This window comes from Drosophila sulfurigaster, chromosome 2R (assembly GCF_023558435.1).
Source record: "Drosophila sulfurigaster albostrigata strain 15112-1811.04 chromosome 2R, ASM2355843v2, whole genome shotgun sequence".
NCBI classification, from domain to species: domain Eukaryota; kingdom Metazoa; phylum Arthropoda; class Insecta; order Diptera; family Drosophilidae; genus Drosophila; species Drosophila sulfurigaster.
The window spans coordinates 19,084,766-19,106,341 of NC_084882.1; the positions used below are offsets into that span (position 1 = coordinate 19,084,766).

General features: G+C 35.7%; 2 protein-coding genes across 3 annotated transcripts in view; one reads left to right on the plus strand and one right to left on the minus strand.

Moving 5' to 3' along the window:
• The window catches only part of LOC133837666 (headcase protein), a 106,988-nt gene that overhangs the window by 19,527 nt on the left and 65,885 nt on the right, over window positions 1-21,576 (plus strand). The window contains 1 exon segment of the mRNA XM_062268506.1: window positions 20,943-21,039. Within this exon segment, the coding sequence (XP_062124490.1) occupies window positions 20,943-21,039 (97 nt within the window).
• LOC133837673 (uncharacterized) lies at window positions 16,044-17,886 on the minus strand. 2 transcript variants are annotated; one of them, XM_062268512.1, is made up of 4 exons: window positions 17,677-17,886; window positions 17,529-17,620; window positions 17,336-17,471; window positions 16,044-17,272 (listed from the first exon to the last, which is right to left on the minus strand). In XM_062268512.1, exons 1-4 carry the CDS (start codon window positions 17,795-17,797, stop codon window positions 17,112-17,114), a joined length of 510 nt encoding a protein of 169 aa, XP_062124496.1. In that variant the 5' UTR covers window positions 17,798-17,886; the 3' UTR covers window positions 16,044-17,111. The 2 variants fall into 2 exon arrangements, with proteins under 2 accessions (XP_062124496.1, XP_062124498.1); XM_062268514.1 differs by having other exon boundaries at window positions 16,049-17,279; window positions 17,677-17,869.

Here is a 21,576-nt window from a genome sequence, read left to right on the forward strand (position 1 = left end):
GAACGCAAAGTGGAGCTTTTGCCCCTGACAATCAGACAGCCAGTTGGTTTCTTCTCTGTCTGACAGCTTGTCTATCTGTCTGTGTGTTGGCATTTCCTAGAGTTCTTAAGCCCCCCTCGCTTACTGTTGTTGTTGCTGTAACCTTGTGCTTTGTTTCAGCGGCCATTAAACCACACATACATATAATAGTACTTGTGTGTTTGCTGAACATATAAAGCTGCCCTCCCCAATGCTTCTACGATTTCACTGTCAATATTGCGCATACGCCATGTATTCAGTTGTATTTTTGTTTTATTATATTTATATTTATATTATTTTTGTAAGCAGCCGTTGGCGTTGATTTTCGCAGCCACATGCAACGCAATGCAGCTCTCAGTTACAGATACAGAATAAACGCATAGAACGAGGGGGGTTTAAGGAGTAGAGGAAAGTCGTGAGTGAGGTGTAGAAATGTGGCTTGAAAAGTAGAGTGATAAAATAGTTGAAGTTGTAGAAATGACATCTGTTAAGTAATATAAAAATTGTTATGAAAGATTCTATATATATTGAGAAAAAGTAAAATAAATTCCAACTTCTCTTCCACATACGTTACTATATATGAATTGGTTTTTGACTCCTCAATAAATTCCTAAGTAAAATCTTCAAATCTATAAATAAACTATGAAATTGTTGTTAGGTTACTAAATTGACAGTTTTATGTATTTGATTTATGTATTTGTCAATTTTTATTTCCTTTTTTTAAGAACTTACAACTTTACAAAGTTTAAGAACTTTAAAAGAGTTGTATCTATTTCTTTTTATATTTATATTGAATATAATGAAGCTATTTATTTGATTTCTTCTACAAACTCTATGAGCAACATTCGCTGAGTGCATCTAAACTCACAAGCCTATTCATACTCGTACTCATACTCAAACACAAACTCAGTCTAGTCGCACACAGTTGTGTGGCACTATTCAATGAATCTGTCCTTGGCAAAGTGCATTGTCGGCGCGTCGTTCATTCGCCTGCTGACGTCGAAGTCGCAGTCGCAGTCGAAGTCGACAGTTGCCTTAGTAGTATATAGTAGTTGCTGGCAAGCTTTTAGTTGAAGTTTTATTTTTAAGTTTTTCGTTGTTTTTTTCCCTCGGTTTTTTGCGTAATTTATTGACTTGGAGCGGTTATTTATTGACTGGGCGGCTGTTTAACTAAAAAAAAAAAAAACTTCAATTGCGCACGCACTTTCTAAAAAAACAACAGACGCAACAAGAAAAAAAAGTTCAGCACAAATTAAAAAAAAATACGAATAAATATGAAGTAAGAAAAAAAAAAAACGTTTAGCAAATATTGACGAAACACAAATTTAAACAAAGCAGCGCGAAACAAGACACATGCATTGTGTTGTTCCAGGGCTGTGAAAACGAAAGTGTTGTTGTTGTTATTGCTGTGGCTGATACGCAAACACGCGCCAAGTGGGTCACTTGAGAAGATCAGCTGTCAGAGCGTTGCATATATACAATATATATGTATATATATTCATCTGTCTCTGTTGTTGAGAAGCACTGCAAATTTCAGGCTCAAGGCTTTCCATGATTTAAACGCCTTCAATTTTTCATATTTCTTTCTTTCGTTTTTTTATCAGCAAACATGCAGCTGCAATTGTGAGCATGGGAAGTGGGGGAAGAATAGCACTTGAGTAAATAAAAAAAAAATAAAAAAATAAAAGCGACACATTCGTGTCTTATCACAAGTCTCAACTTTGCCTCACTCATTTACATGGGTTTTGAAAAGAAAGACGCGCCTTTCATTCGCTCGCTTGGCCCCCCTGACATATGCGTACTTATTGTTCTCTGTAAATCGTAATCGCCACTTATAGTAATATGGACAATCTATCAATGACATTATGCGATTTGAGTTCGGTATCAATGCCTTTGCTTTGTTGTTAACAAATTACGAGAGAGGCCTTCGCCAATTGACATTTGCAAATTGAATGAATGTAATTTGAAATCGCATATCTTATTGGAATACGATACTAAGTGCCTCACAGAGACTAGACTAAATAATGTTGTGACTAGTTGATCGCTGTCGAACTTAAACAAGTTTTGCTATTTGCTTCTTTTGCAATTTCCAATTTAATCTTATCGCCAGCTAAAGTGATAATTGTTTCAGTTGTGTACAAATCGTTTTGTAAATTTCATTTGCTTTCAAGTGTTGATAAATTTTCTTTAAAGCCATTTTTCCAAATAATCTTATCTGCCAGCGAATGATATTATGATATTAATAGCACTTAAAACATTAAACTACTTTTGCTTTTAAGCTAAATGAGTTTTTTTGCGCCACAATGTAAGCTGCAACTTGCTAAGCTTTAATGAGCTTTTATTTTGCATATTGAAGTGACATATTCGCATTTTATTTCATTTTTACAACCAATGTGATATGATAGCGAGCTCGATGTGCTTTTGAATTGATTTTTTATTCGCCACACTTTAACCAACAACTTTCTAAGCTTTAATGAGCTTTTGCAGCTTTTAGTTTGCATATTCGTCTCGTTTGCAAATAATAACTAAATTGAAGTGACATTTTTGGCTTAGCTGAAACTTTTCAAGTTTTATTTTGCATATTGAAGTGACATATTTGAATTTTATTTCATTTTTTACACCCAATCTTATATGCAAGCGAATGATATTAGGCTATTAATAGCATTTTAAAATATGAGCTCAATTTACTTTTCAATTAAATGAGTTTTTAGCTGTTACAATTTAACCAACAACTTTCTAAGCTTTAATGAGCTTTTGCAGCTTTTCTTGTACAAATTCATCGCGTTTGCAAATATTAACTAAATTGAAGTGACATTTTTAGCTTAAGTTATATGCACATTTAATTAGTTACGTTTAACTGAGCTTTGTGAATGCCAAATCGTTTTTTATATTTTGGCGCTTAATCTGCAAAAAGGTTTTCGCAATAAGCTTGGAAAAGATTAGATCGCCGCACCTGCTGCTGTCTGCTTTTTGCTTGCAATTTGAATGACGTTTATTTATATATTTTATTTTTCTGCTGATAACTTTTGCTGCCACGCCCAGCTATGTTTAACCTTTAGTGGCCACCCACTGGCCACAACTAAAAATAAAGAAAAACAACAAAGCGCCAAATTTCACATGATTTATAAAAAAGGGAAAAAAATGAGCAAACATTTTTTAATTATTATTCTCACGGCGCAAGTTTTTTGTGTTGTTTTTTGTGTGCTGCTTTTGTGCATTTGTTTTTGCAATTTCAGTTTCGTTTTCGATTGCAATTTGTTTGGTTTCCTACTTTGGGCGACGTTTTTTTTTTTTGTTGTTGGCTTCATTCGTCTTTATATTATTTTGTTTGCTTTTTGTTGTTTATTGCTTTGCCGTCGTCCGACGACGATTTTTGTCAGTTGATCTTTGACACATTTTGGGGTGCGGCACACGTTCGTCTCCCTGCCCCAAAATGTTGCTGTGTGCTACAGTAGGTGACTTTTTAGCTGTCGCTTCACAGTTGTTGCTGTCGCTTTTGATCGCTTATCGCCAACACAACAAACACTGAGACACAGACACATTTTGCCTTCTGCTGCGACATGTGCACGTAGAGCGAAAATGTTGCTTGATATTGACGGCATGTTCCTTGTTGTGCCCGATTAATTGCATATTAATTTTCGGTACCGATCTTGGCACGTTTCTTACGCCAATTGGGTGAAACGTTAACCAAAAAACCGAGAAGAAAAAAACAAACAGCAAGAAAAAAACTTAAACCTCAAATAATCATAACAATAAAGCGTATTTAAAATTGTGTGCGCGTGTTTCGCCTTTGACGTGGCTGTTTTTTATAATCATTTGCCTACATGCACACTCACACATACATACATATATTTCTCTATATATATATCTATGTTAATCGCACCATATTGTAGCGTGAGAACAAACTTCGCCTCGGGGCGCACTTGCAATGTGCAAAGTGGTTAGTTTTTTTCTTCTCTTGTTGTTTTTTCAATTTTTATTTATTTTTTTAATTAATCTCTAAAGCACCTGGCAGCAACAAATTGCTCAACTGTATGAAAAGGAAAGCGGCGATGCGATGCGTCGCTTTCAGTTTCAAATGTGTGCAACACGCTCTAAAGGCTGCACGTTTTCGTGCCACGCCCACTGGCACAACGACAACGACCGTTTCAAAAGGAGGCAGCAGCCAAATGGTTTGTGCAACATCATCTTCATTAGCCGCGCGCTTCCCTTTCTCCCTCTTTCTCTCGCGCTCTCATTGTTGCCACCGTCGTGATCGTCGTCGTCGTCAGCAACATGTTGCTGCTGGCTGCTGGCTGTGGCGCCCCATTTCGCCTTGCCGCATTTTGTTGCCAACGGCGGCAGCCGTCGCACGTCTAACAAATTTTCAACGTTGCAAATAAATTTATTTTTGCTACTGTTACAAGTTACTTAAACACTTGTTGTTGCTGTTGCTGTTGCTTTTGCACAATTTGCGTTTGTTGAACCTTTTGTTGTTGCTGAAATTAACTTGTAATGTATTGTAGAAAGCGCACTGAACCACTGAACAAGTGGGCAAGTGGGCGTGTCGCGCCTCCAACTTTTGCTACATTTTCAGTTAAAGTTGCCGTTGCTGATTTGTTGTTGTTACTGTTGTTGCTGATGTTGCTACTTTTCTTGCGTTCAATTTGTGTAATTATATTCAAATTTAAAACTATGTAAATTTCTTACAAAATTATTTGCATTTAAATTGCGCTAGTTACAACAAAAGAGACAGCAACAACAACAATAACAATTATTGTAGATTACTTGGCAAAAAAATTCAGATTGAGCTTTTTGTTGTGTTGTTGCTGTGGGGGAGGGCGCTTGAAAAAGCTTGAAATGAAATGAAATTGAACTTGTTGCCCACACTCGACACCCCAACACCCACACACACACACACATTCACACACACACTCAGATGGCAATCGAAAGCGCCAGGCAAAGTGGAATTGGAATTGTTGACATCATACATTTATTGTTGTTTATGGCTTGGCAATGCATTTAGCATTTAGCTAGAATTTCAATGCACTTTTAAGTCAACTTGTTAACAGTAAAAAGCCACAACGACAACGACAACAAACTACAATTAAATATAGCTTGTATTTGCATTTGTTTAGCACATTTGTTGCTAAATTGTTTGCTTTATCTGATGATTCATTCACAATTTCATTTCGTTTTTCTTGTAACTTAAATATCAATAAAGAAATTAATGAATTTATATATTGATCACAAGTTTTTCAATCGTCTGAGCTGCACCTAGATACATGTAAATTTCAAGCATTTCAACTCATTTATGCTACAAATTGTTGCTTAGCATTTGCATAATGGAATTGCAAAAGATTATTATTAACTTTATAATAATGCATTAGCGTTGATCGATGATGTAGATCTGTCGATTTGTATAGAGGAAATGCCAGCGATTCTCAACGGAATAGAAATAAATATAAACGATTTTTTAATATACTTTTTGTGTTATCAACTTCCGCTTCTATATATTATTTACATACTTTGAGTGTTTACTTTTTCGTTCAATAATTAGTCATGTTAACACTCAATGTGTTGCTTTTCTAGCTATTATACTTTTATTTCTATTTCAATCGCACAAATTTATTTTCTTGTTTCTACAAACGCGCCCTTGTTGGGGTCTCTATAATATTTTATCTTATTTCAGTTAGCTTTGCTTTCCAACAACGACAACAGCAATGACTGCTGCCTTATCGTTCGATACATTTTTGTTCTACATAATATATTTTTTTTATAAAAGCGTACAAATCTTAATTAAATGCGCCTTGTTGTACAGCAACACAGAGAGTGTGAGAGAGAGAGAGAGAAAGCAAGTCAGCAGCGATTCGACGAGTTATTTTCTTATGTCATGATGACGACAATTCCGATACCGATTCCGATTTCGAGCTTCAAGACTTGTTGAGTGCACATTATTGAACTCTGCCATAAATATAGCTGAACCTAGTTAAGAAGAGAAAGGTTTTCTACATGGAAAAAGCATGTTTAATGCGGTTCGTCGTAGTCAGTTTTTACTGTGCTGCTGGCGTAATTAGTACTTAGTTCATATCTCGAGAAATGACCATAAGAAATTTTCGCATGAATATGAGGGGCAGCTGTTTTCACTCAATTTTCGTTGTTTGCGGATTTTTTTAAGTGCTGCGACTACAAGTTACTTGTAAAACAAGAAGATTTTAACACTTGAATACCCTCGAAATTTTGGAGTGAGGGGTTTAATGAAACTCTTGAAATGTAACCGATTTCAACACACATTAAAATAACTTTATTTAACAAAAATAATCCCAAAAACACAAATATAAATGCAAAGCTTAAAATAAAATTTTAAACTTTATCTAAAAATCAAAAATATCTAATGATCAAAATATAATCTTAATTAAATGACCAATATGACTAATATAATGCTAATGGTTCCCAATAAAAAATAATTTTTAAAAATGATAATATAAATATAAATCTCTTAGTGAAACATTTCGCTAAGGTCGTCCAATAAAAAAAGTTAAAAAAAATATAAATTTTGCAAGCAAAATTCTGAAAAGTAAAACTATATTTAAAATACTAATAATAACAATTTTAAAATTATGTGTACTTACATAAATAATTCTGAAAAGCAGAAGTTGAAAAATAATGCGTATCTCATTTACATAATGGGTATTCTTTAGTCTAGTCTTTACATTTATTTTAATTTAGCCCTTTCCTGTTTCTAGTTGTTTTTTTTTTCTATGAGGGTCTGGAATTAATTGTGCCGCTTATCTGCGTTGCTGTTGCCACATGAAAAATGCCCTTTACTGTCATAATTTTAACAACAATTACCTGCAACTGAAGCAACAACTTGAGCTTGGCTAACTGGCCAACTGGCTTCTGGCTGGCTACCTGCGGCGTTGTATCTTTTCGTCGGTATCTTAATAAGAAATCTCTCGGTAGCATATAAATATCGCTTAACATGTTGTTTGCCACTAGGGCTAGGGCTGGGGTTAGGGAATAGGGCTAGGGCTTTGTCCCAATCCCAGCACTTGCCACATTTTCATATGAATTTAATTTAATTTTTTTCTCTACTTCTTGATTGTTGTTGCCTATCTCATTTGCATGTTTTTCACTTAACAAACGCGCGTTTTCACTCCAATTCACAAGCAGCAAACCGCAACTGCGGGTGGCCCCAAAATGTATGGCGCCCAATCTGAGTTTCAGTTTTATTTTTTGTCGACCAGTCTTTTTCGCCTGGCCCTGGCATTTGATATGACCAAAAAAAAAGTGTTGGCGGCGCTTGACATTTGATGTGTTTTTGTTGCCGCTGCTGCTGCTGCTGCTGCTGAGGGTGCAACTACAACAAACTGGCGACAACTTCAGTTGGTCTTGCGTGGGCAAAAGAGTCAACCAGCTAGTCAGCCAGCATATGTTTGCGTTGTGCTTTGAGCTGGTTTTGGTCTAATTATGCTGACGTGCTGCTGGTCAGACGGTTGCTCGATTGAATGACTTGTTGTATTTCGTAGTCGTCGTCGGCCTAATGAATATGAATTGCCACCTGAGAGAGCAGTGTACACAGATCGCCTTTGCCTTATCAAAATGCATATGTTTTGTCGGCCATGCTAATTTATGGAATTCTTGCAAACGTTGCTCTCTTCTTGCACTGCTCAGTCAGCGTTCACTAATTTCGATCCCCACCCCATCTCTCTAAAGAATTTTCACGCCAACGCCCCATTATAGCCATTGACAGTGTTGTGAGTCAGCCAAAAATGAGAGAGAAAAAAAAAAACGTTTCGGGGTGTTTGCTTTTGTGGCTTGACTTTTGTTTTATTGTCTAATTTGCAGCTCAACTGTGCGTTGACTGACTGAGTGACTGACTGACCACAGACAGACAGCAGCTAAAATGAAAATTACACAAATATTATTGGGCAAGGCGAGGCAGCAACAACAGCTTCGACAATTGCGCTAACTGCTGCTCGAAGTTCGACGAGCGTGCCATAAAAGCCTTGAATTAATTAAAAATCTAAGCCTATGCCGACGGTCATAAATAACTAGACAGCAGCAACAACAGCAGCAGCAAAAGCAACAGCAGCAGTACCTAAAAATAATATTATTAAATTAAAGAAAACAAATCATAATAATAAGCGTGTCAAATTGACACACGCAATACCCTATAATAGACGACAAAAAAAACTGTTTTAGTTCAGCTTTAAAATTAAATTAAATATAAAAATCTAACAGTGATTTAAAGTTAATTTAAATATTTATTTCAATTATAATTTAACATAATAACTTGTCATTCAAATAAATGTATTTAATATTGAATTAAATGTTGTACTGCAGTTGACTTTCAACTTATTAAATTTGTATTTTATTACAACACTCAAATTGAATTTAATAAATGTATTTAATTTGCATTGTAGTTGACTTTTAACTAAATCAATTTTAATATTAATTCCCCATTTATTCAAATTTATTTAATATTAATTAAAATTTTTAATGCAGTTTACTTTGAACTAATTCAATTTTAATTTTATTTCCCCCCTCTAATTTAAATTTATTCCATATTAAGTTAATTCTTAACTGCAGTTGACTTCTAAGTAATTCAATTTTAACTTTATGCCTTTATGAAATTTATGAAATATGGTTTGAAATTTGTGCTACACTTTCGACCTTCTGCTAATTAAATTTCAATTCAAAGTGCATTCAATATACCCCACATAAAAGTATTTCATTGCTGGGTGCGCTTGTAATGAACAACTAGACATGTTTTGTGTGCGCTGAAATGATTGCAATTAAAATTTCAGTTTGCTATATCTATTTATCTATCTATCAATGTATCTATGTATCTTTTGCGCTGTGTAGTCCAATGACACGTCTTGAAAGATATTTGGTTGGTTTGGTGGAGGCAAATGAAAAATGTTTCATCGAGTTCTTGCTCTTGTTGCTGTTGTTGCTATTTGCTCTGCAGTTTGCTCTGTTGTGGCTGTGGCGGCGGCGGCGGCAAGTTTAATTGAATATATAAATCACGCGTGTTCTGTGCTGTGTGTGTGTGCATTCATAGACAGATCACAGACAGTTTTGCCGAAGTTACCCCAGCAGAGCGAGTTGTCGATAGATTTCTGCGGCATGCTTCGAAAACTTTTTTTTGGGCCTGTCATGTCATGTGTCAGTTGTTAGTTGGGGGCGACTAAAATGAGAGAGGAAAGGAGAGAGAGCGCGGTGAGCGCCTTTGTTTAGCATCTCAAATAAATTGCTACAAAAATATTGGCAATTGGAATTAATGGCCAAGAAAAAACTGTACTCAAGTTTTGTTGCCTAATTATCATCTCGGTTTGCTTTTTTTGGGCCAACGCCCAGCCAGCGGCAAATCTGTATTGAGTTGAGTTTACTTGTTTCTTGGTCAAAGAAAAAGAGTGCCGCACACTGACAGCTCAATTTGTTATGTCATAATAGATACAGATACAAAGATACAATTGCGCATCTTTGACTTGACTCTTTGCGACGTGTATTTGCATGCCTTCAAAATGTTTGCTCACAACAGATCGTGCAAGATCTTTTTGGTTAAAGATGCTGCTGCCAGGTTTACGCATGAGAGTTGCGTTCATGTCGGGTTAGACTAAGTACTTAATTTGTGAGTTGTTGGCCTGTTTAAATATTTAACGGCAATTCCACGAAATGCTTTTGAACTTCGCCTAAACAGGCTGAAGAGAGAGTAAGAGAGGAGAAGGAATAAACTAATTAAATGTGAGCTCAGCTTTGGCAACATGTTTGGCATTAATTAAATCAAAATCAAACGATTAGATGTCTGTCTGTGTGTCTGGGCCTCGACTAACACGTGTAAATGAGCGTCTGTCTGGCCATCGATATGTGTGTGCTTGGGTTTCGGGGTTTGTGTTGTGCCAACAAACAAAACTGGCTGCAAACACAAGCCAGACAAACAAAACAAAACAAAACACAACAAAACAGGCAAAAGTCGTTAAGCTCTTTGCACTGCAATCGCAAATATTTGCGCAAATCTTTGCAGCTCCCACAGGGACACAAAACGAGCTATCAATAATTTAACGCACACACACACACATGTAAGGCAGTAAAAATATTAATTAAAACAAGTAAGAAAGTTACAGTCGAGTGTGCTCGACTGTGAGATACCCGCTACCCATTTTTTAATAAGGGCAAAAAATTGCGGTATTATTTTCAAAATATACCGAAAATACTAATAAAAAAATACTAAAAATATACCAAATGGTATGTTTGGTATATCGATACAGCACACCATTCAAAATATACCATAGACGGCACAATGTACAAAAGCAACTAAGAGCCCTAGTAAGTAGGCGTTTTTGCCCATACAAAAGTATTTCTTTAATAACTTCCACAATTTTTATCTGATCTCAACCAAATTTTCAGGAATCATAACTACTATAGTAATTATAGTATATACCAAAATTCACAGCTCTAGCTGTAAATTTACGCTTGTTATTCGATTTTTTTGATTTGCGGGGCGGAAGTGGGCGTGGCAAAATTTGAAACAAACTTGATCTGCGTGCAAACATAACAAATGCTGTCGAAAAAAAATTATTGCTCTATCTCTTATAGTCTCTGAGATCTAGGTGTTCATACGGACAGACGGACAGACGGACAGACACACAGACACACAGACGGACAGACGGACATGGCTATATCGTCTCGGCTGTTGACGCTGATCAAGAATATATATACTTTATAGGGTCGGAGATGCCTCCTTCTACCTGTTACATACATTTCCTGCCGGCACAAAGTTATAATACCCTTCTACCCTATGGGTAGCGGGTATAAAAATATGTAAAACTGCAGCATTTTAATTGCAGTGCGTGTGGCATGAGAAATGAAGAAAAAGGGATCAAGTCGCTTAAGCTGTGGCAATAGACAAGTCTCAAAAGCCGCCTGCTTGGCATATGTCTCTCGTTTCTTCGTATCTATTATGACGCTGTCTCGTTTCTGTTTTGCCTGAACTTGCAACCGCAACACGCGAGCTGCGGTTTTTGTGGCAACTTTGGCAGTCGCAGTCGCTGCGTTGTGTTGTGTTTCGTGGTGTTGTGTCTATAACAACATAACACTACTAACATCAAATTGCATATTTGTCCAAACTAATGAGACTTTTCACAGCTTGGCGCGCCAGTTTCTTCGCCATTCTGTCTGTCTTCTGTCTGCTTTCGGGGGGCAACACAGCGTGAAGTTGTCCACAGACACCGAGTTGCATACGGAGTCTAGTAGAATGCATTATGGGAATTTTGTGGCATTTTCATTAACAAGTTTTGTGTGTGTGCCTCCACACTGTTGTGTCTCAGTTTTTGTTTTAGTTTTTTTTTTGCGGCAATTTTAATTTGTTTGCGATTAACACGCAAAGCGTACTAAATTTCAAGGCATATGTCTCACACATGACTCACACAGATCTCTGACGATGAGAGTTCGTTTGTGTGTTATTATTATGTGGCAACTTATCGCGCGATTATATCATATTACTTGAGTTAGTTAAATAGCTGCTAATCTCTTTGGTTTTTATGACAATTACTTGCGTTTAAAGTGCGCGCCAATTACGATCGATGGGAAAGCGATCGAATTGAGTTGACATTGACATTATAATTGAAAGTTAAAAATAATGTGCGAACAGCTTGGGGTAGAGATAAGCAAAATGGGGTTTGGTTCAGAGTGAAGATAGAGATATGGTATAACGATTGCTGATAAGTAATATGACGATATAAATTTAGAACTGCATAAAAAGTTATTTAATACATTTGCATAATTGTAAATTAATGTTTATTTAATCTAATACATATAAGTGTATATAAATAGTGCATTAGAATATTAGAAAACCTAAATATTATATTTATTTAAATAGATTGTGTTATAAAAAAAAAACAATTATGAAATCGATTGAGCGCGACTGTAAGATAATCGATATCTATTTTTAATAAAATGCAACTGCAAAGTTAAAATTTACCAAAATAATATACCGACAAACACAAAAATATACCGAGTGCTGTATTTGATATATCGATGTGCTAATATTTCTATAATAACATAAACAATACAAAATATACCAGATTATTCTCTTCAAATAATTGAATATTAGATAAACTAATATGATTTTAAAGCAAAAAAAATACACAAAATTTAATATGTGAAAATATTCATATATGCAAAAAGCTGATAACATAATTTAATGTCAAATAAACTACAACAATTATAAATTATTATAAATATACCCATTTTAATAAAAGAGAATATTAGAATTTATGACAAAAAGTAGCTAAAGAGCTAATAAAGTTTAATATACAGCTGACTAGACAATGTTATAGATACGCACACAATATTATTGCAGACTTTAGCCTTTTTTGCATCTCTTCGGCAAGTTTTGTGTGCACTTTTTTGTGTTTTTTTGAGGAATTTCTATGGCTAGCAGCTGACGCAGAAATTTATTTTATCGCTTCAGTCATGGGCGAAGCGTAGAATAAAGTAAATCCAAATGAATTTGTTGGTATTAAATACAATGCGCTGAGAGTGCCCCGCCTGGGTGCTTTGCAATTAATTAACGGCAATGAGAGATGTGTTTGTGTTTGTGCTGTGGCCATTCCTTTGGCTTTGCTTTTGTAGCTAGCCTTTATGGCACAACTAATGTGTGTGTTGCTTGCTGCCTTTGCTTTTGTTTCTTTATGTTGCAGCAGCTGAGCAGCAGTAGAAGCAGCCGCTGCTGTCTCGACTGGCCAATGTCTGGGCTAATTTTCTATTTATTTGACCACACAAAACACAGAACGTGTGTGTGTGTGGATGCGTCTTGGGCTCAGCTCGCGTCTGACACAATCGCCTTAATTTATGAGTTTCTTGCACTTTTTGCAGCAACTGAAACTGAAAATGAAATTGAGCGCAAACTGAAGCCAGACTCTGACTCTTTAACGTAAGTTAAAGTTTGAATTCGTGTGTTGCAAACCGCACCCAGAACTAGTTTAAATTGACTTCGCTCATCAACTTGGAATTGACTCTAATGACATTCACGTTTCTGTTTCTGTTGCACATTTCGAATGCCAATTGCCTGAGGCACACGCCTCAGTTTAGCTACTGGGCTTAAGCGAAAAAAAAGAACTCCTTGAATGCATTATTTGTGGGCAACTTCTTGTGCGTGTTTTAACAACAACAACAACAAAGAGCTGTTGAACTGATCTCATCTGGTGGCTTGTGCCCTGGCCTTTTGTGTATGACTATTTTGCTATGATTTATGTGTCTCTATTGTGCTGAAAGTGCAAGTCTATTACTTCGTTGTTTACTCGATTGAATTTTACTTTAAATACACTCATTTGATTGTGGGTCGCAGTGCAGTCATTGTTGTTGTTGGCTGTCAGCGCATTTTAATTAGCTCGTGCTCCATAAAAAAATGCACTATTATTATTATTGCTATTATCATATGTTAATACTAATTAATCAATCTGGCTTTGTACTTGAAGCAAGACACGATTGCGGCAAGGTTTAAGACTTATTTTCATAACTATCTATCTATTTTCCAACACATTTCCAGACTTCCACGTAAATCACAGACTGTGTTGGCACAATTTACACAATTTGCGCAATTAATTGCGCTTAAATTATGAAATGACCACAAATTTTCGTTGGCTTAGCTTAGCTGCAATGCAATTTGATATCAGCTGAAGATTGCACCGCTCAGATATGGCTAAAACCGGGTTGCCGTTTGTTGTCTTGTCTATATTGGGGCACGGCAACAAAATACAGCAACAACCATTAATAAGCGTAGATCAGCAGCAGCACATTTTGGTTTCACATTACAACTAACAACTTGTTGTTGTTGAGCTGCTGGGTGAAAATTGTTTAAAACATTTAATGCCATTAATCAATTTGCAGTCGACAAACGCGACGCGCAACGTTTTCGTGCTCGATGCGCTGAACTGAACTGAGCTGAGCTACGATGCCATTTTTGCGGTCAGTTTGTGGGAGCAACACTCGGCCAAAAAAGTGGTTGACCAAGCCAGTAAAGACTCGCTAAAGCGAACTGCATGAAATGACAAGAATTTAATGTGAAAAAATGTGTAAAAATTCTATGAACATTTCACAAATGAATGTGAATTAATAATGAAAAATAGAAGTACATGCAAATTTAATTTTTTAATTTAAATAGGAATAAAATATAAATGATTTTTAAGGGAAAAATATTCTTCAATATTATTTTGTACATTCCCTTTTGTATTATTTATTGTTTAGTTCAATTGACACTCCAAACAATCGAATCGCAATTCTCATAATATTCATTTGCTCTTTATGCAAAAATCTGATATAAGTGAATGCTTAAATCAATACGTAGAACTTACTATAAATTGCATAACTTTAAAGTTTCTTCATCAATAAGTCATCACTGTACTTGCCTATGCAATAAATCTCATCAATTTTATTTGCCACAAATGTCTCTAAAATGAAAGAATGTGAGGGAAATTTATAAATATTTATTATATTTTGCTATTTATTTCTGTATTTCATTTCACAAATATATTTACTTTATGTCGAACTATTTTGTTTTTAATTTTCACATAAATTTTATTTGCTCTCTCTAAAATGCAAGAATTTAATATATGGGAAATGTATCAAAATTCTTTTGCCAACCTTATATTTACTTCCTTCATTCACAACATTTTTACTTCGTTTTAAAGTGTCCTCATCAACAAGTCTTCACTGTGCTTTGGCTATGCAATCGAATTACATTTCCCATCATTTTTATTTGCCCAAACATTTGCGCTCTAAAAGCCGCTCCCCTCAACTCAACAGCGACGATAGACGACAAAACACAAATTCGATTTAGTTGTAATAAATAAACTACACTTGCAATTCGTAACTTGCTGCGCTCATAAATAAATTACTCACAATTTGAATATCATTTCCTCAACCTCAACAACGCCCCCTTCCTCCCGTCATTGCAAACTGAAATGAAAGTGAAAAGTAAAATAGTAGTTTTTTTTTTCTTTGGTTTTTTATTTGTTATAAAGGGAAATGCATAATATTTGGTGTTTGTGGCTTCAACTTTGGCATTTGCGAGTGCGCAATTGTGAATACTCCTTTCCCTCCACTTTGTTGTTTCCTTGTCGTCGTCTACTGCTTTCAAATTTGCAATGATTCATATTTGTTTGTGTGCTGTGTGTTGTGTTGGTTTATCTAGCGGCACTTGAGGCAACTTGGCAACTTGCAATTGGCAGGTAGCCGTGGCCTGTGTTCGCTTGGGGTTTATAGGCCGACGTCGGAGTCGTCGTCGTCGTCGCCCTACTGTGTGTTGTGTATATCATTTGAAAAGTTCACGCCCGAGGCTTTGACTCTGCTTAAGAGGGGGGGGGCGTGGCGGCGGCTGTCTGGTGGTAGCCCAAGTGCCAAATTTAATCAATAACTAGCAATGGAAATGGAATTGCAATTGCAAACAACAGTCATCTAACAATCGCAGCGTCGTCTCTTTTTCTTTTTTCCATTTTTTTTTCCTATTTTTTTTTTGGTGCTCGTAAACAATTGAAAATTGAAAATTGCTGCTGCTGAGACCACCAGACACACAAAATTGATGTGAAAAACGTGAGGTGCACAGAGTAAAGCACACTCTGAGAGAGCACGAAAATTGTGTACGTCTGTTTTGGTATTTCGATATTTATTTTATATGTATTTCAAATTTATTGCAAGGTGTGGTCAACCATAGCAACAACAACAGCAACAACAACAACAACAACAACAACGAAACTCGACTGCAACAACGATTGCAATTAAATTATCAAAAATTCAAATCTTATGGCCAATTTTGAAGCACTGAGCGTTGCAAATATAAATCAGCAAATGGCATTTGTCGCCTTTAGTTATTATCCGTATTCGCATATCATTTGACATTTAATGGAACTCGAATTGGACAAATCATTAATTGCTGTGATCTATTGGCCCACGGAAGAGGCATACAAATTGTGCGAAAAAAAAAAAAAAAACTCAGTATAGAAACGCAATTTAAATCACGATTTGTGTATGGTGGCGCTCTTGGCAACAACAAATGTGGAATAAATATGCAGAAAAGTTTATTTTTAAATATGCTTATGTTAATGCAAAACTTGTTTCGTCAGCTGACAACGGCTTGACTTTGACTTGACGACGATTGAAATTGAGTCCAAAAAGATCCATAAAATGCGGAATCAAAGTTCGTTCGCATTTTTAGCTACCATTTAAAGCTTTTTATTTTATTTTCGATTCACATATTAATAAACATATTTTAACTCGTTTTGTCGCACGTTTGTTGCATAAATTGATGTGTTATTGATCACAACACAAACAACAAAAAATAAAGAGAAACAAAAAGACACATTTTGTCAACACATTTCATACGCCCCGTTGTACGAGTCTTTTCTGCAGCTGTGCAGCAGCTGCTTCTTTTTCAATTTTTTGCTTGCATTGTTTTGTGTTGTAATCGCAGTGCTTGCACCAAATTGAAGCATTTCACATTTTTAATTTGTACGTGATAGGGCAAATACGCTTGCACTAGTTGCTGCCAACTCGATTTCATCGTCTGGGGGTCGAGTTCCATTTTCGCTTCATCGTCGTCGTTGCTTTGTTTGTGCACACAGAAATTATGCTGCAGCAATTGCCATTGCTTGTTTTTGTGCTGTTGTGCTGTGTGCCCCTTCATGTTGCATGCTAACGTTGGCAGACAAATCGTCTCTATTTTCTGTCTGTCTGTCTGTCTGCCAGCACTTAGCACGTGATTGAAAATTGCATCGGAATGAAGTGATTTGCAGCTGAAGCAGCAGCAAACCAATGGATAAAACATCGAAGCAACAGCAACTGCTCTTGTTCTTATTCTTCTGCAATTCATTTGGCATTATTTTTAGCTCAGCTTTGCATTTAATTTGATTGAGAGAGTTGCATGCTTTTATTTTGCCTGCCAACACAAAAACAAAAACGAGAAAAAATCCCAGTTATTTTGTAGCAGTTACTCTTTGTCTTTGGCATTAAAAGCAAATTTACAAATTAGTGTGAAATTATGGCCAAAAGTACACACAATAAGAAACAACAGCAATTTGGGCAACAAGCAAACTCACTGGAAATAAAAGCCGCTAAAAAATAATATGCAAAGACAACAGAGATGCGCGAAACAACGACTTTAAATTACACTTGAAAGTATTTCGAAACCGACTTTTGCTATTGCTCATAATCAAGTGACTTTTCCCAAAGACATTGCCGGCGAAACAGATAGACAACAAGCCAAAAATAAGAACTGAAAACTGTAATGAAAATAAGCCGATATATTAAATATATACTATAATAAATTGAGGCTCACCAAGCCCTATAGATGAAACGCACAGTTGATAGAAACAATAATCGCATTTGATAATCCAAACTATAATGTAAATCGCGGCAAAAATTATGTGCACCAAGTTTGTGATCAGATAGAAAAGTAAAAGATTTGTTATTTTCTGCAACGAGAATTCTTACTGAATTTTTAATGATAAAAGAAATATTTTCACTCTTACGAAAATATTGCCAACGAGAAGCATTACGCTGCCAATGAGATGCAGCATGAAGCCCAGTCTTAAGAGCAACCAACACCAATTTGTGGGACTTGCTGCAAAGTTCTATATTGATTATGAATCAAGAATATATATCGAAGCTCAACTTTACCTTGTCCCAAGCACATTCCAAAGAAGGTAAATAAGATTTCAACTATGAAAATGAAAACACAGGCGAGACGCAGCGGAATGAAGCAGCAGCAATGTGTAACAAATCGGTTGATGAACAACATCTTGTTGTGTGTATCGATTCAAAAACTAATGCAAAACTCATAGCCAAGTTGTGATGCCTCGAGCTCGAAAAAGCTAGAGTGTATGTGTTAAGTACACACAGACTCAAACACACCACATAGGCACAACAAATTGTTGTGGCAAACGCAAGGTCAAAGTCAGCTGCTCGGAACCGTCAAAACCAAACAAAACAGAAAAAAAAGGCCAGAAAAGCCTTGTATATTGTGTGTTATATGTTTAATATTCTAATTCAGCTTTTGTTCTCAGAAGTTGTGTGTGAGCAGCACACTAGGTAGAGTGAGGGAGGGAGGCAGGAGGGGAAGTAGGCAACTCCAATTTGACAAGACGAAGAGTTACCGCCTATAAATTACATACGAGCTCAGCTGGAGCTAACTCACTGTTTTTTGCGGGTGCTTGGCATTTAAATGGAGTAGACCGGAGTATGAGTATTGTGAGTCTTCTCCATATCTCTTGAATAAAATAACCATTCAAACAGCTTTTAATTAGCAGTCGCACAGCCAGCCCGCACAGAGTCGACGAGTAAATGAGAATCGACAGACGACAACTCAGTAGTCGTTGGCAATCGGCAACGCACGTGTTTTGGAAGGTCCCCAAAATATATAATCTGAGAAGAAACAGACATTAAAATTCATTAGCCGTATTCTGCATATAATTCTCAATTCATTAATAATCAATAATAAACATTATCGAACACATACAATTTTACTTATTAGACCAGCTGCAAATAAACAAGACTATAAAACAATTATTTTCAAATATCAAAAAAGTCATAAAACCTTTGCTACAGTTTCACACGCTCTCCACACAAAAATTACAATGAGGCGTGTTTTGTCCTATTGACCCGGCCAACAAATAAGGGCATTAAAGATCACTTTGCTTTGGGCCAAGTTTTGTTCTCAAATGCCAAACTGAAATCAGTTTATATTGTTCAATTTGTTGACCTTAAAGAACATCTCTCGGCATTACTTAATTGTGAAATTGCTTAATAATAAGTACAATTACAATTTTCGTTTCATTTGCCTGATAACTGAATCGTATGACTAATGTGAAGGGAGAGAGATAGCAAGAAAGTGAGAGCAAAAGGGGTGAAGGTGGTGGCAGGCACGTAGACATACGGTCTGCTGTTTATTTCATACTTGCTATATATTTTTGCACGCTTTTGTTTTTGTTATATAATCAGGGTAAATAAAAATGCAATACATATTATAACATTTTGAGTCACTCGCACAAAAGAGTCAACAAAAGTTGCAAATATTTGTTTGGGAAAGCTGCTAGACTTGGAGCTACCCTTTCTTGGTAAATCTATTACAAAAATAAAAATAAATGTGAAATTCTATTGTTTAAGATTCGTAACTCTTATACGAAATCATAGATTTTTATTCTTATACTTTGCTTTTATTAGCAAATCGATAAAGATTGTATAGCAAGATAGATTGTACAATAGAGTAGTGCTAAAAATCATAGAAGTTACATTATATCATATTTCATACATTTTAGTATATTTTGAAAGTAATGGTACACAAGTATTTTATACCATTTGGTATATTTTCAAAGTAACAGTATATTTCTTTATATATTTCGGTATATTTTGAATGTAGAAGTATATAAGTATACCAAAAATAGCCTTCGGTATATATTTTGTATTTGCTCGATGTATAATTTACTATCTTTTTGCTATTCTATGAGTAATACAACATTGCTTTATTTTGATCTTGTATATTTAAAGGTTGTCGAATGTCAAGCTAAACAATCTTCCGCTGACTAAGAAAGTGATCAGAAGTTTATGGTTATTTCTATTATTGTTAGCAGCACTTGAAGTTCACTTGCTGTTTAAAAATAGGCGCTGCTTTTAGTGTGGTGTACTTAAATTTGGTGTTATTGCGCTAATTTATTCGATAAGCGGTCAGTGGGAGGCGTAGCATGCCACTTGAAGTCTTTCTCTCTCTTTCACTCTTTCACTTTCGAAGCTCAGCTTGTGGCAAACTGAAGAGATAACACATGTAGTTGTTGCTGTTTAAACAATTAAAGCAAGCGAAAAAAAAGCAATAACTTTTAATCTATTCAATGTCAAGGTCAGATGAGACACCAACAAAAAAATAAAAGAAAAAAAATGAATAAAATAAAATGCCAACAAAAAATTCGTTTGTTTTGCTGTCGACGTTTCTTTTTCTTTCTTTTTTTTTTGTTTTTGTTACTGTTCCTCTCTCTTTTCTTCACGCTCTGCGTTGTATTTGTTTTATATTGAGAATTGTTGATAACTTTATTTGCTTTGGCATTATATACAGCAAAAAAAATGACAACAACGAAATTCTTCAACAGCCCGTGACAAAGCACAAAGACAGAGACAGAGAAAAAAAACCAGCTTTAAGTATTATATTTTTGCTTTTATTTGTTTTAATTTTACATTTATGTTACCCCCACTTTTAGCGCGGCTTTGTTTGTTTTTGTTTTGCTTGCGATTATTTAATTTCTTTCTTTTGGGGCAAATATAAAAGTAAAACATTCCAAATGACGTCAGTGAAACATTGCTTAAGCGTTGGTAATCTAGTGTGAAATTCTGATAAGTATTTCCCTTGGATTAGGTCATTATTTTGGTCTCTCCCTCTCTCTTCATCTCTCTCTCAAACCTTAAGTCAAATGTCACGTAATATTGACAGCAATTGTAGAGTATATATTCGATGATAACTATATACGAGCAGTTCCATTGGTTTTAGTCAACTACGTGTGCTTTTGTGGCAAAAAAGGAAATCTTTATCTGGCCGAGACGTCACTTTGTGTGTGTGTGCAACATTCAACGTTCAACGCTGGCAACAACGTGCAATGCAATTTCCGCTTCGCTGTCAGTCGATATGAAAAATTCTATGGCAGGAAAAATGCTGTCATAATAAATGCAATACATATTTATTTATACTGTATCAGAAGCATATTTTGCATACACTCACACAGGACGTGATGTTTGGCTATGAATTTCTATTGATAGTGAATATTAAAGTGAAGAGAGTCTGTCAGTCAATCTCGAAGCGTCAGAGAGGATATTATGTGCACACAAAATAATCAGCTTTTTATACATTTTTGCAACTATTTTTCACATTTTTCAAATTGCCATTTCTTCTTATCTACTTACAGCTCGACATCTGGTTGCAATGGCATCTTCTCACGTCGCCTGGATTTCTCATCATTCAATTTGCTGCCAAAGACGCGTTTGAATTCTTATCAAGTTAAGGTGAGTTATGCGACTTTCAAATTACATTTATCATACGTCGACGTCCCTGTAATTGAGTAGAAGTAGTTAACTTTATGAGGGCTATTTTCATTAATCAGCAAAACAACACAGAAAACGAATGCTGACTTTAGCTATTTTATAGTACAACAATCTGCTGCTCATTCATTTGTTATTCATTTTTAATACTCAAACTCGTACTCATACTCGTATCCGTGAGTGCAGCATTCATTCACAAAATGAGTTCTCGGAAGTTTTTACACATACGATAAACTCGGCGAAAGAAAAAGAAACTGCCTGCCTAGGCAACTTGGCAATTGGATACGCTCTTGGGGCAGGCCATGTACTCTTGACTTGTCTATTACAAGAGGAGAGAGAGGGGGGAATAAGAAGTAGAGGAAATTGTTGATGTTGTTTTTCTAGCAGCATTGTTTGCATAGCGCAACAGTTCAGATTATTTCCAGCTGTTGTTGTTGTTGGTGCCCAAGAAAATGGCAATATTCCTAGAAAAAAACAACATAGAAACAACCTATGCAAGAA

Excerpts from the sequence above, each read along its gene's own strand:
- LOC133837673 (XM_062268512.1), bottom strand. The coding sequence starts at position 17,797 with ATGTTGTTCATCAACCGATTTGTTACACATTGCTGCTGCTTCATTCCG. Across the intron at positions 17,472-17,528 it reads TTCTCGTTGGCAATATTTTC|AAAATAACAAATCTTTTACT; the intron begins GTAAGAGTGAAA and ends TTCTCGTTGCAG. Across the intron at positions 17,273-17,335 it reads CGTTTCATCTATAGGGCTTG|TTCTTATTTTTGGCTTGTTG; the intron begins GTGAGCCTCAAT and ends TACAGTTTTCAG.